Source organism: Harpia harpyja, chromosome 19 (assembly GCF_026419915.1).
Source record: "Harpia harpyja isolate bHarHar1 chromosome 19, bHarHar1 primary haplotype, whole genome shotgun sequence".
NCBI classification, from domain to species: domain Eukaryota; kingdom Metazoa; phylum Chordata; class Aves; order Accipitriformes; family Accipitridae; genus Harpia; species Harpia harpyja.
In genome coordinates this window covers 7615576-7630287 of record NC_068958.1, presented here as the reverse complement: position 1 = coordinate 7630287, position 14712 = coordinate 7615576, and the positions used below count along the sequence as shown (strand labels likewise).

General features: G+C 46.5%; 1 protein-coding gene across 3 annotated transcripts in view; it reads left to right on the top strand.

Annotated features, from left to right (window-relative positions):
* Positions 1 to 14712, top strand: part of COL27A1 (collagen type XXVII alpha 1 chain) — a 164554-nt gene that overhangs the window by 84547 nt on the left and 65295 nt on the right. For all 3 annotated transcript variants that reach the window (XM_052814845.1, XM_052814846.1, XM_052814844.1), the window contains 8 exons: positions 387 to 440; positions 1162 to 1215; positions 1372 to 1425; positions 3483 to 3536; positions 3842 to 3895; positions 5852 to 5896; positions 7255 to 7308; positions 8738 to 8782. In XM_052814845.1, the coding sequence (XP_052670805.1) occupies positions 387 to 440; positions 1162 to 1215; positions 1372 to 1425; positions 3483 to 3536; positions 3842 to 3895; positions 5852 to 5896; positions 7255 to 7308; positions 8738 to 8782 (414 nt within the window). The remainder of the gene's footprint in view (positions 1 to 386; positions 441 to 1161; positions 1216 to 1371; positions 1426 to 3482; positions 3537 to 3841; positions 3896 to 5851; positions 5897 to 7254; positions 7309 to 8737; positions 8783 to 14712) is intronic.

The window sequence follows — 14712 nt, the reverse complement described above, 5'->3', positions numbered from 1 at the left end:
ACCCTTATGAGAGAAAAGGTCAATTCATTGAAAACTAAACTAGTTCTTCTGTTCAGCTGAATTTTAACATTTCACCACCTTCACGGTTGCTGCTAGCCAGAGGAACGCAGTCTCTCTTCTCGCAGCTTCTATAGAAACACAATGCTTGGGAATTCATGTTTTCCCCTCTCCTGCAGTTTCATTTCTCACTTTAGAATCAATGTTGGGAAATACATACTTCATTCAGGATTGTTGTTGCAGTTAATATGATCTACAGTTTGCCAGCAGTTCAGTTTTGAATAGAGCTAACGATGAGACTTTTGCTGTACAATGCACCATCTAGCATCTACCTGGGTGTTTTGGCCATTGCTGTTGCCTATTTTAACTCTCTGGTGATGTGTATCCAGGGTGATCAGGGAGGAGCAGGTGTTCCAGGAGATATCGGCTTCCAAGGAGACAAGGTAATTGTTTTTCTTTTTTCCATCATTTTTTTTCGCTTACATAGTAGTATGTGTGGCTTTCTCCACTCATCTTAAGCCACGAGGAGCTGGAACTAACTGCATCCTACTGTCAGGTTCCCCTGCTTGGATAGTTCTCATTTGGGGTATGCTGCACCTTTCTAAAATTCATGTCAATACATGGATTTTGTTGTTACTCATAATAAAAGCAGTTCTACTGGGGGCTTTCTATAGAAGCGGCCATATCTTCATGCAGAAATTGGAAGTGATGGGATGGGATTGATGGGGATGGGTGTGAATGTGTGTGGTCCAGCGTCTGCAGACTTGGAGGTTTTGTCTGCTCAGTGCAGCAACTTAAACCCTGACCCAGTGAAGCACTTAATGCTGTGCATAACTTCTAAGCAAGTGACTTTTCCCCTGTGAGTACAACACGATACTGACTTCAGCTGACTAATGCTGTACTTAGCACTGCACTGGGGCCTACATGGCTCTAAGCCACGACTAGCTGCAACAGCTCATGTGTTCTTTGGGGCTAAATTCAGCCCTGTCTTTAGCAGAAACATCTCACTGACATTAGTGCAACTGTGCCAGCTCCTTGCAGGGCTGAGTTCAGCCCTTAGAAAGTGCTCCTCTCTCTGCTGCAGAGGAGCTGGAGCCTGGGGAGTTGGTATTTTTTTGATGCTTCATTGTGTTTTCTGAAAAAATGTGTGTGTCTCTCTCTCAGGGCAGCCAGGGTTTGCCTGGGGTCCCTGGGGCACGAGGGAAAGCAGGCCCCCTGGTAAGTAACCAAGCATCCTCTGATTCCTAATCTCCCTTTCTCTAAAGGTTCAGTGCCTAGCTGGAAAGACAGCTTGGCAGGGGTGTGCTACTCTAAACAGGAAAGCCAATAGCCAGGAGCCAGCTCATTTTGTCCATGTTTTTCTGATTTCTGCAGGGAAAAGTTGGTGACAAAGGTCCAGTTGGGTTTCCGGGACCACCTGGCCCTGAGGTACGTCCCACCACCTCCTTCTCATGTCTTTCTTTTCTTTGGTAACTTCTGCAGCATCCTTTGTTCAGGAAACCCACACGGTAACACCTCTCTCCCATCTTGTTTTGCCTCTGCAGCAGTAGTTATTCCATGTCTGCAGCTTGCCGCCCCACTGAGAATCAACTCTCTGATAAACACCCATGTGGCATTTGAGAGACTGTTAGAGATGCCTATCTCCTTTCCCCACTGGAGGTTTTTAGCTCTCAAGCTGTGTACAGACAGGCCCACATAGGGTTTTGATTAGGAGGCATATGCATACAGCTGTTGCTAGTTCATACGGAAAGCAAGAGCCAAACGCTGCCTCCCATGCGGGCATCCAGCCCGACGGAGGGAGGGGACAGCTGCCACTGCTACTGCTCACCATGACACCTGAGCTCTGATACATTTACCAACCCAAAACTGGTGTGTTCCGGGGTCAGAGCCTTTGCTAACAACAGGCAGATGGGTTGCTTTAGGATGATGGCACACCAGGGCTCCAGAAATGCCAAGGCAGAAAGAGCTTTGCTGTGCTGTAGGATTTACTGTTATTTACTGAATTGAGGTCCACTTTTGTTCAAACTGGGAAATGGGGCAGCCTGTCCATCTTGTACCCTCTGACCACACTGCACTCAGATTTCCTGATCTCCAGCTACCATTCCAAGCCTTTTTCTTCCCAATCTTCCCATGCAAGTCCTATATGTATCAGCTTGTTCCGCTCTCGTTCAGAAAGGTCAGTCCCCAAAGGTTGTCTCTCACCTGGCAAACAGCATGTCACAATCTCTCATCTCTCCCTATCCTTCCTTTTTTTTTTAAACACCTTGGCAGATGCTCACTGCAAAGCAGAACATCCTGTCATTTTGCAGAGGGAAGATCTCAAGCCTAGAAAGGTAAAGGGAGCTTCCAAAAGATGTGAGAAAAGCCAGCGATGCACTGGAATAGAGCCCCAGACTGTCTTCCAGTCACTGGCCAGTCTCTGTGGACACTGGTCTTTCTATTGACCATGTTGTTCTCTGGCCCTTCTTGTTCTTCAACTGCTTTTCAGGGCAGAACACTCATTTCTTGAATCTTGCATCTCACTTTCCACCTAACCTCTTTTCAGCCTAGGGCTTTGCTTCTCTGCCAGGGTATGATGGTACATGAGTGATGAGATAGGGAGGATCAAGATGCGTTCATGACCCATTCTGCATCTCATGGTTTCCTGGGTTTTCCTTCCACTTTTTGTCATAGATATCATGGAGGGTTTTTTCATTTTTTCCCCCACAAAATACCATTTCAAGTAGAAAAAGACTCTTGCTGCCCTTACCAAAAATATTGTCACAGTGATACCTTAAATGCAGGATCAGCTTCCCCCAGCACGTTGTCATTTTTCTCCTTCATAAGGAACCAGACAATGTCTGTAAGATGCTAGAGAGCCACTTCCAGCACAACAGATGATCTGTTTTCCCTTCATCAGTGTTATGGTATTCTGCTGGGTCTGGAAGGGCTCTCAGTTGAGTGCTGCCACTTAGCAATCGTTCCTCTTTGTTGCTATTGGAAATAACCACAGATTCCTTTGTTTCCTCAGCAAAGGGCTGGTGGGTGGAAAGGAGTCGCTGCCTGGCTGAAGGCGGCAGCTAATGAGCATGTCAGCACCTTTCCTAATTCCTCGCCTGCTTCCCTTTGTCGCTGAGGCGTGTAGTTCGTTTCTCAGAGCCGTGAGATTATGCGCTGACTCATAAAGATTAATTAAAACCCATATTGCTATTTTTAGCTGTGTGATGACAGGGACGCCCTCACAGCAATAAATCTTCTAAGAAGATGGACCTAAAGGGAACTGCTGGGAAAGGCTGCTCTTGAATCAAACCGATAGGGCTGCTCCCGTTATCTTGGTTCATTCCCTCCAGAAGCCGCGCGGTGGCCCACACACGGACACTGCCAGCACGTAACAAATGTCTCAGCCCTTAGCGTTTAATTAAAACTCTCACAGAGGCTGTCCTCTGAAGCTGGCTGTAAAAGTCCATGTCCACCTATGCACCCTGACTATTTCTCATTTTCTTCAGGGCTTTCCAGGTGACATTGGCCCACCTGGAGAAAATGGTCCTGAAGGCCTGAAGGTGAGTGGAGCAGAAATTGAATCTCTGTGTGGGGTGGGAAGCAGCCAGGGAAAACAAAGTAGTGGGAAGGGGGGAGAGAGAAAGCCCTGGAGATTCCTGATGATTGTCCTGGCCAGCATTTCAGCTTGGTCTGTTTGGCTTGAGGTCCCTCCAAGTGCAGGGTTTTCTTTTTTCAATTTTTTTTCTGTAACAAAATTGACATTGGATGATGTCCCGTGGCTGTGAAAGAGACTTTCTCATTTTAATTGCCCTTCTGAGCTTATGTTTCTATTTTCTGAGTATCTTTTCCTTTGGCTCTTTCTCAGGGAAAGCCAGGAGCACGAGGTTTACCTGGGCCGAGAGGGCTGCCTGGACAAGAGGTGAGTGTCCTCAGACCAAAAGCAGATTGGATTTAAAGAATAATGTTGAATTTTGAAAATTAATGCATGCTGAAATGGTGCCTGTGACTTGAAATCCTCTGGTCCCTCTGAATCTGGAAGCAGATGCTTATATTCAGTGATCAGAGACACGCAAAAGAGGAGCTTCCCCAAAGCTGCAGTCCTGTGATCTTTGCTTGCAGTCACTGCTGGCATCCGCTGACCCTAAACTCTACATTGGCTTTTCTTTTAAAGTCTGTTCCCCCACACCCACACACACCCAGAACGGGTGTTAATGCCCTTTTCCCTGCACATCCCGTTGCACAGGCATGCCCTGACCTGGCTTTTGCTTTCTGCTCCTTTTAAGTGTGTTTTCTTTCAACTGTGAGACCTGCAGACTTCACACTCTCACACAGAACAATATCCTTTTGTACAAAGAGTATCAAAATTGAAATTGCTGTTCTGCAAAGATTCATTTGCCCCAGCATCTCATAGCTTGCAGCTTTCACTTATTGCTTCATGTGAATACTTGAAGCTTCATTCCACTCACAGTCACTAAGAAGGGACAATTGTCATTGATTTAATTGTCCTGGAGCTGCAAATACTTTATAGCAGCAGCAGCAGAGAAGGCCTGAGTGCCCTCTGTTTATCCTGTTGTAACTCCAGTTACTTCAGTGTAGTTTCTTCTCGTTTAGGCCAGTGTAAGCTGTTTGTCCGGAGTCATGAGACGTTGTGCAAATAATACTTAGTGCACGCATGGGCAGGAGCTCATTCTAATAGCACTAATAATTCTTAACTTTTTCTGGGAACTCTTCTGCTTGCTCTCTCAATGGGATTAATGCAAATTAGCTCATTTATTTGCACTGAAATAGGGGAAAAAAATATTCTAGGCAATTTACAAAGGGAATCGGAGCCCTGCATTCCAGGTTCAGGCAGGCATGACCAAACTGCCTTCAATTTACTCTAGTTAGTGAGTGTAAAAGTAAGACTGAAGACATGGACATGGAGTTTGACATAAGCTGTGCTAAAGAACTTTGAACGTGCACCAGACCACACCGCTGTGCCTTTACCACTGCTGTTACCCAATGCAGTAGGTCAAGGCTGTGGATTACATCTTGTTTAGAAATGTGGCATATTGTGGGTGGTTCATCTGAGCCCACTGAGCGGGGTTCCTGACTTCCAGTCCCCCATCTTCAGCCCGCCAGCTCGTGCCACTTCATTACCACGGCTGACCACCTAAATGAGAACAGCCAGAACTGTGGCTGCCAAGGACACTTTTAATTTCTCTCTTGGCAGTTGGTTTTAAACACTTGAGATAATTTTTGTGGAGCTTAATTGAAGGTCTCTTAGAAACTGTAGATCTGATCCTATCACATTAGAAATTGGTGTAGAGCCAAGGGAGAGGACCGAGTCCAATTGCTGTGTGAGATTTTGAGATAGCTCCATCCTGCAGCATGTGTAGTCCCATCTGAAAGCAAAAGGGAAACCTTCATACGTTGCCAAATGGTTCTGTGGGAAATTTTGCAACACCCTTTTTGTGGGGCAAAAAAAAAAGCAGGAAAGAAAGAAAAAGAGTAGAATGCTCTACAGCATTCGTATCCCTGCCAAATCAAATGAAGCAGAGTCATGTGAGCATGTCCAGGGTACCCTATGGGCTAAATCCAGCCCATGATAGGCCCAATCAACTGGTGTTGACTTTGGTCAAATTTTGGATGGCCTTTGCTGGCAGGACTTGACTTTAGATTTTTTTTCCTGAGATGGGGAAGGGAGATGAGAAACCTCAGAGATGCTGAGCTGCCTGCTCTAGGATTCAGAAGGACTTGGTGGTTAAAATGTGACAGCTGAGCACACAGCCTGTGTTTAACTGCTGCTCATACTGCAGGCCTTTCATTCTTGCTGCATGGCGAGTCCAGATTTTGTCACTACTTTGCCTTTTATTTTCATTTCTTTTCACCTCAGGGAGATGAAGGACCCTTAGGACCACCAGGAGTCCCTGGTCCAGAGGTAGGTTTCAGTAGTTTACTCAGTACCAGCTCTGTTGACCTTGCAATGGGATTATAGTTAACATAAGGCTTCAAAACTCCTGGTTTGGGGAGTGATCTGCTCTTCTAAGAAATACTGTCTTGTCCAGGGCTTGGTCGAACTGCTTGATCCAGGATGGCTGAAAGTCAAGGAAGTGTCTTGTACAGGGTGTTGAGTGGGACTCTAATTTTATAACTTGCTTAAAGTCTCAGACCTTGAAAAACCCTCTAATGTTTGAATAGTTCATCCTCAAGATAAAGCATGTTGACTGGAAACCATCTCTGTAACCAGTCCTGATGTTTCTTCCTTGATTTATAGTATTTTTCAATGAGTAGAGTGAAAAGCAAGAAAAAAAGACCGGACAGTGAGAGAGAGTCCTTTTTGACTTCTACACTGCTCTGAACACAGTGATGTATCACAGAAACATAGAAGAAACAAAAAGAATATTATCATATCTGTGAGCTTGCCAGCTCAGGATTTTGTAATGGTTATGTACATGATTGTCATCACAGGATAGTAAAATATCTTGAAAATTGGTAACTGTGCTGGAGCTTCGAGGTGGATCAGAAAATAGATGTTTTATTTTGCATTTCCTCCACTGTTCTGGCAGACACTTTTAGTCCTTTCTGGAGCAACATAATAAATCCAGTTTCTCCAGTGCCCGGGACAGCACCATAAGTGTTCTTCCAGCCAAAGGGAAGGCTCAACATGAACCTTTTGCTCTGCAGGTTTATTTCTGCTTTTCTGAGCTGTAGCTGTGAATGTCAGCTGTGAATGTCCCCCACTGTAGTGACAGTCCTACTCCCAAATCCTCTCTGGATGCCAGGGATGGAGCCCATAAGACGCTTACATGGCCAAGTCCCTGCCAACACTAGGAAAGTACCATCTTGTAAAGTACCACCTTTGAATGCTCAGATTGCTGGTGTCCTTGCTGGCATTACTACAAGAAAACTGCTGGAAGTAGAATAAATCCAGCTGAATGTGGCGCATAATAAACTAAAGGGCAGCAACAAAGCCCTTGGCTTGGTTAATTATAGTCCATGCATTACGTTTCTGATGTGATGTTTAAGTAACAGAATCGAGCTGGAGAGTCAGAAATCGGCTGAACCTTGGAGTAGGTGTCTAGGCATGTTCCCCATGGATCAAACCTGGTGTCACTCAAGACACGGTGCTTTCCTCTTGTGTTGCCTTGGCCTCAGTAAGGGCTGCTACATCTCTAGCACCCTGAATTCACAGGGAGCATTGCTTGTAAGCTGCACCATATAGGTTCATAGATACACTGCTGTGACCAAGGGCAGCTGCAAGCTTTTCATCTTTATTGTTTTTTCCATCTATTTCAGGGTCGATCTGGTCGGAAGGGTTTTCCAGGAAGACCTGGTCCTGATGGTCTAAAGGTGAGGAAAGAATTTGTTCGTAATCAGGAAAACAGTGGATGGAAGGGAGGAAAGGAAGAGGGAAATATCTTTTCTCAACTTTACCGTGCTCCAAACCTAGGGTACTCATTCCAGAGAGAACAAGGGGAGCTGAGGATTTCTCTTTTTCTCTGAATTTTGGGGTCTCTGCTTCTGCTTGGTTTCTTCAGCAAAAAGAATGATGGTGCATTTTTTAAGCCATGTGCTTTATTATAAACAAGTGTGTGCCTCCTTTGATATAAACCAACTCCCCCCTCCATCATCTCATCTTATTTTCCATTGCTTCTCCATGTTTTTGTTCTGAAACAATGCACATCATTCCTATCTTTGCTGCCTAATTGGCAGCAGGAGCCATCCCAGGGCAGTCCGCTCCACAAACCCACACTCAAAAGGAAAGAGAAAACCCAATAAAAACAACCTCTTCAAACAGTAAATAGCAAAAATGTGGTCTGGCAGCACGTCTGGAGTATCTGCCTACTGAGAAAATACAGCTGCCATCACCCGGAGACAATACTGGTTAGCGGTGAGTCTGGCCTCTGGATGGCCTGTCCAGGGACACTCCACCGGCCTTCGAGTTCTGCCACAGCTGCCCTTATCCCTGGTGGATTTGAAATTCTCCTCCTCCTCCTGCTGCTTTTCTTTTCACCCCTCATTTTTCTCATTCTCTGAATTTCTCTCATCCTGCACTGTGATTTGTCTCATGTAGGTTCTTTCTGTGGTATTCATGTGGATGCTTCATGTGACAGTAATGTGCCTATGCCTGGGAATATTTGGGTTGTCTTTTATTCTTGTGACACTTCCACTAGCAGGTGAATTTTCTTGGATCCCTTCTCCTTTGTCATTCAGAAACTACAGCTCCCCATGGTGTCTGCACTCTTGCTTTTCCTAGATGCTCCTCAGATCCTTTGGTTAATCAGGGTCCTTTCCTACTCTCTTCCTGCAGATGATGTGTTTCTGCCTTCATCTGTCTGTTTTACTTAGTCTTTCAGATTGAAATGTTATGGGTCAGAAACACTCCCACTTCAAGAACATCCCTGATAAGAACTCATGCCTTATTAAACATGGGGATAAAGCAACCAGGACTAGGCTATGCCACAGGAAAGTAGACAGCTTATGTTTCAATGCCTGAGTTTGGTTTTGTGAAGGTTATTTTATGACAGCAGGACCAGCTGCTTTGGGGACATTTCACTCCAGAACAGCAAGTGTTTGCTCCATGTTTGCGTCAGCTGTGTTTCTTGCATTGGAATACCTTTCAAGTCATAGTTGGTTTTGTGAGACGCTGTTTCTTGCAGATTTTCCACGATTCACACACAGCAGCCCAAATCACGGGTTTACAAAGAACCATATTGTACTGAGGTTCTGAGTGGGAACACCAAGTAACCTGTGTGCTTTGTCTGTCCTTGTCCTGCAGGGTGAGCCAGGAAACCGTGGCCGACCAGGGAAAGTTGGTGAGCAGGTAAGCTCTTTATTTTCCTTGTCTGTTTGATGATCTCCTATGTACAATGTCTCCTAGATGACCAGAGCGCAGGCAGAGGACAGTGGCCAGAGGCTTCTGGCCACCTCAAACCTGTCGCTAGTCCTGGTGCTCCAGCTGGGGTGCTCTTAGTCTGACTGAAGCTCTTGGTGAACAGCACTGACAGTGACCATGGTGTCTATTTTAAACTGGAGGTTTTTCTACAGGCAGAGTGCTCTGATAAAGTCACAGTTCAGGTGGCTGTGCTGTCAGTACTGGCAGCAGTACAGCACATACGGCCGACTGTGCTTCTCAAGGAGGCAAAGCCATGGTCAGGAAAAAGATTGTGTATTCCTCTTATCCCTAAAGGGGCAATTTCCAGGCTTTGCCTATGTAGGTTTTAAGGGTAGGATCCTTGGCTTTGGGTGCTGTGCTGCTTTGACTCCCACTGGATTTTTGGGGGGAGCAGAGGAGATAGCAGCTGAAGAAACCAGACCCTGGGGAAGAGAGGCACTGAGCTGCATTTCCTTATACCACAAGAGAGAACATTCTGCTGGGGTAGCAGGGGACGTGCATCATCCCTGTAGGCTTCAGGGGAACCACAGGCATCAAGGAAAAAGAAACAATTGTTCCCATGTCTCTGTGATTGAAACCAACCAACTTGTCCACCACCAACCCTGAAATTGCAGCCACGGAGCCTCCAACATGTTCTGCGCCTTCCTACATGACCACACCAAGCTGGCTGCAGCAGCTGGCCCTGGCAAAGAGGGTGTTGCTTCTCATTACAGTTGTCCTTCACAGCGCTTTCCCTGCCGGATGGTCAACAAGTTTGGTTCGGTTTAGCTTGTCAGCCTCTCTGGCTCTTTGTTCCCCTGTATGCAACAGCTGGGGGTCGCTTCTTCCATGGGTTTCTAACCAAGCAAGTCCAAAAACCAAGACAGTCCAAAAACCAAGTCGGATCCTCTTCGGTACCAGCAACCTGATGAGTCTCAGTATCTATCAAGGATAGTTATTTCTATTTGGAAATTAGAGCCATTTCTATATTATGGTTAATAATTTATTCCATGAAGAGCAACAACTGAAGCAGCAAAGTTGTTCCACACATCTGAGTTCTAGTTGCAGCTTTATCTGATTCTGCATGATCTCAGGCAACACCTTCCCGTGCCCTGTGCCTCAGTTTTCCCTTCTGTGGAAGGTGTGAGACAGCTCTGAACAGTGCTCAGCACAATGCTTCCTGTTCTTAGGTGGCACCTGTGGATGCTGTTGTATTACAGTTAAAAATGAATATTTAGAATTGCTTTGAGATCCTTAACAAGATGTCGTCCTTGAAGGACAAAACATCATTAGGATTATTATTCTTTAACGTCCCTCAGGACTGACCTTGGATGAAAACTGTAGGCACTGTTCACCAAAAAGAAAACACAGCTGGCCTCCGCTGACACTGAAACCAGCACAGTGGTATGAAAGCTGCCTGTATTATTCTTAGTCAATTAGTCTTTGTCTAGAAATATCACCCAGAAAGAATTTCTATTTCTGCACCAGTCAAGTCATTAGAACAAAAATGTCGCACCACATTAGTGAGAATAACCTCCTTTCCCATCACACCTTTGCTGAACGATGCTGGAGTGTTGGGTTTTCATTCCTCCCTCCACCTAAGCTTCAGCATTTGGTGTTGGGGCTAGGTTGGTTTTTTGCAGAGCTCTGAGAGACTGGGCTACCCAGGTCACTTGGCACTAAGAGATACCTTCACCTCACTCCTGTTATCTCTGGTGGAGGTCTTGATGTTTTCTATTCCATGGGCACAATAGGAGTGGTCGAACTTTTCAAACTTGCTGCTCTGCCCTCCATATGGGTTCCCTCTGAGTGGAAACCCTCAGCATAACAGCATGAGAAAAGATCAGCCATCCATCTCATTGGAGCTCTCTTGCCTTTCCTAGGCACATCTGTTTAGACAAACATGGGAGTTTCTGTAAGGTTTCTAGTGACACTTGAGCTCTCATTGGAAACATGAGGTTTTAAGCCACAGGGCAGTCCCTGATGCGTTGTTTTTCCATTGCAAGGACAGTGACTTGTAAAGTTCATTCATAAGATTCTTGTTGTCTTCATGTGCTGGAAGGACTCCAGCTGCTGGTCTCCCCTGTACCCTGGAAATGTGTGATTTAACCCTTCCTTGCCAGTAGATGGAGGCAGAAGAATATAAAGAAGAATATGGGGCCTCTGGCCCAGGCCACCAGCCTTCCTGTTCCAGAGCTGGGAATACAGGGCAGGAGGATGTCACCAAAATGTCTGTGTTGAAGGTCAGAAGTGGGAGAAGCAACACCCTGCATCAGACAGGATAGCAAACTGGGGAAGGGTGCTGCAAGCCCATGGACCTCCCCCTGCTCTGCAATAGAGACTGAAAATATCAATGAAGAGTTGTGCCAGCTGAAAGAGGCTACTGTTGACCTTCGTCCTTAATGGGAATGAGGAGGTCCTGTCATAGTAGGAGCAGCTTTTTGAATCCCTCCTCCTGTACAAGAAGTGACAGCCCTGCTCACTCGCATGGCAATGTTCAGGTCAGCCACCTACCCATTGCACCATGCTGGGAAGGGCAGTCACTCCACTGCCCCTTGAGGGTATCTCTTCCTTCAAGGGAGAATCATGTTGTCCTAATATCAGATGATATTCTAAAATAATTTGTCAAAGGAAACCAGTGCCATCGGTTATCTCCTTAATGTATTTTCCTTGCGGTGCTCTTACAAAAGAGGGATGTGCTGTAATGTCAGTTTTGCAGGTGGCGTCCAACATGCAGAGATATGGATTGACTTGACCAAGGTCAAATGGGTCGCCGAGAACCGATCAGGGAATTGGACCAGCGTTTCCCACGTCTTAGAGCAGCACCTGTCGCAATGCATTTACCTTCCCCTCCAGAGCGACTTTCTGAGCTGCAGACCTCTCATTCGGGGATTTACAGGCACTGTAGTGTATGCAGCCTCTTTGATCTGACAAGGTGTTTTGTCAGCGTGTCTCCACCTTTCCTTCCCTCGCTCCCCAGAGGGCAGTGGGAACCCAACGTGGCCCCAGGGTACAGCTGAGCCCGGTGCACAGGGGGTTAAACCGCATGGCTTTTCTTTGCGGGTCAGAGCGTCCTCCCTTAAACTGTGATATTTACTGTTTTACTTTCCCTTTCTTTCATCTGAATGGGAGGATTGTACATTTACTCCCTCCCATCCTTTGTCCCTGGTTTGTTTTGTTTTGAGTTCTAGCGAACCAGTAAAACAGAAAGGCCATGATCGGTTCCTGCTGGGAGCGACTGGCGGTCCCGTCCCTGGGAGACCCTGCTCACGCTGGGCTCGCCTTTCGGTTGTTTCTCTCAAATGGGCTATGATTTATGCAAGGCTTCATTGCTGACTTGCTCTCTGTTGATGCAGCCAAGAGGGGGGGCTTAATTATGACAGGGCTGGACAATAAATGGGGAAAGCCAGACAGGAGTTAGGAATTACAACCCGCCAGTCCTCCCCCTTTCCTTCCCCCCCAAGCCCCCAGCAACTTTTTAACAATCTCCATCCCTTTTCCGCCATGCCCTTGGCTGGGGACTACAGCAGACTGAATCACGAGCGACATGCTGAACTCCCTGTCTAATATAAATGTTTTACATTCTTTCCTGTATACTGTGGGCCTTTATCCGGGCAGCCACCGCTGCTGGGACTTCACGTGCATCATTACACACACTGCCTGGAGTCGTGTTTGATGCAGGGCTTCTTTTCAACCCTGGGAACCTGGGAAAAATATGTTATGCTGCAGCCATTTTAGTGTAATGGCCACAATTCATGTCTGCTTTGATTTAATATTTGCCACCGGTGGCTTTTCTGGTTCTTAAAACCTAAATCTTGTACTGCTTGTGTTCCCTTTAGTGTCTATTCCATTTTGGCCAGTGAAGAATATCGTTACCTAATCTCCCCCAGTTATTTCATATACTCTTAATAATTTACCAAGATTTATTTTGCCTAGACATATCTATCTCAATTTGTGTCTGCTTGCAGACACAGCAATGTTAGCTAATTTAGCCCAGAGCAGACGGTATTGGCTGCAAACACTACAGAGCTACTGTGCTGGAAGCCTGGCCACGTCACAGGGTCCCTGCTCTGCCATCTCACTTTGGTCCCTACTCTACCACAGTCATGCTGTGGGATGCTCCTCTCGCTGGGTACACAGCGAGCAGTGACATCTTCCCTTGAGCAGAAACACCATGTACCAGCGCAGACAGAATTTTCCCCAGTTTTGGAGTGAAAACAAGGCCAGAAATTTTGGCTGTGCTCCCTTTCCATCGTGACGTTTACTCGTGCAGCAGGTATGGCGTTTGCCTCTACCCCGCTTCCGTTGGCAGCGCTGGCAGGTTTCTATACAAGCTGCAATAACAAATGGCACGTCTTTGACAGCAAGAGGGGTCTCAGGGGGGTGTTGGGTTTGTGGGCTGCTTGGCATGCTGCAGTCAGTGCTCTGCAAACCGTCTGTAGAGCACCACCAGGTTGGCTGGGAAGCACAACCAGTATATCTCGCTTCATGACTCAGATTCCTTAGAGACTTTTTAGGGTGGGAGCTGATGCTGCTTGGACAGCATATGAGAAAATTAGCCTTCAAGCCTGAGTTTGAATATGCAATGCCCCTCAAAAGTGTTTTTGAAACAGTCTTGTTCTGAATGGTAACGCTATTTGCTGCAAGAGCAGGGATCTCTCTTCTTCTGCGGGGACTGACCTAAGTAACCCAGAAATATCTTAAAGAGAGCATCTTCCCAGGGAAAGAGTTCGTTCTGCAGTTTTACTGATAAATTGGAAATTAAGGAACAGATTTATTCTTTCTTGCTTTATTATTGTATTTTTGCCTAGCAATGCATTTCTGTGTTTCATCTTATTGTTTTGCCATTCTCCTCTGCCTTAACATTTGCCGCCTTCGTGGCCTTGGGCTACTAGAAAACTTCAGTAACTGGATACAGTTATCAGCTGTGTATCTGCACTTGTGTCTAATTGAAAGGATAGTTGACTAGCAGCCTTCAGCAATGCCACCCAGTGGCAACCTTGCATATGCAGATATTGCAAATTTGCCTGCTCTCCCTTTTGTTCCTGCATTGGGTAATCTGCTGCTGAGTCCAGCGCTGCTTTGCTCCCACGTGTGTCTTATCCTTGCAGCCTGGCCGCAATGGCACACTTGTGCACAGGGCCTGCTTCAGCTTCAGGCACAGCAAAGACCATTTCAGTGCTGATGTCAGAAGGGTTGGTGACATCAAGCCCCTGATGGGATAGTAGAGCTTTCCTGGTAGTAGCTGTCTTCCCATCGTTAACTGATATTTCCATCACAGCACAGTGGCATGCCAGTTTCCTGGGACATGATCTCTGGATTAATTTCTAACACAAGTGTCTAACTCTAGGGTCCGACATACCTGCTGAGCTCTTTGCTTTCTCTCATGAGTTTTTTCCAAACATTTTTCACCTGGATGTTGCTCCCATGCCAGAGTATGACAGGGGCCGCTTGGAGCAGAGAGTGTGTGGCTGCTCCCTGCAAGAGGCGAAGCCAGCTGAGCATCCAAGTGAGAGATGCTTTTGTTGACCCCGTCAGCATGCCTCATTGAGGAGCTCCTGTCTCCAGTGATGTTCAAAGGATGGCATTTAATTGCACCATGCGAGGAATGTTAATGCATGAAGTCTCTCGGTGTTTGGAGTCATGGTCAGAAGCTGTTCCCTCTAAAAGTCATTGGAGATTGACCCGCATTGTGTTTTCTGCCTCTGAATGGGTCTGCTGAGCCTCACACATACGGGAATAGCAATGAGGCTGGTTATTTTGTGCTACAGCTTTGTCGTGAGCGTAACTTCATGGGGGGGGGGGGGGGGTTGGTGGCAGGAGGACTTGCACAACCTGTGAGTAGGCTGCTCTGTCAGTGCTGGATGCTCCTCTGTAGC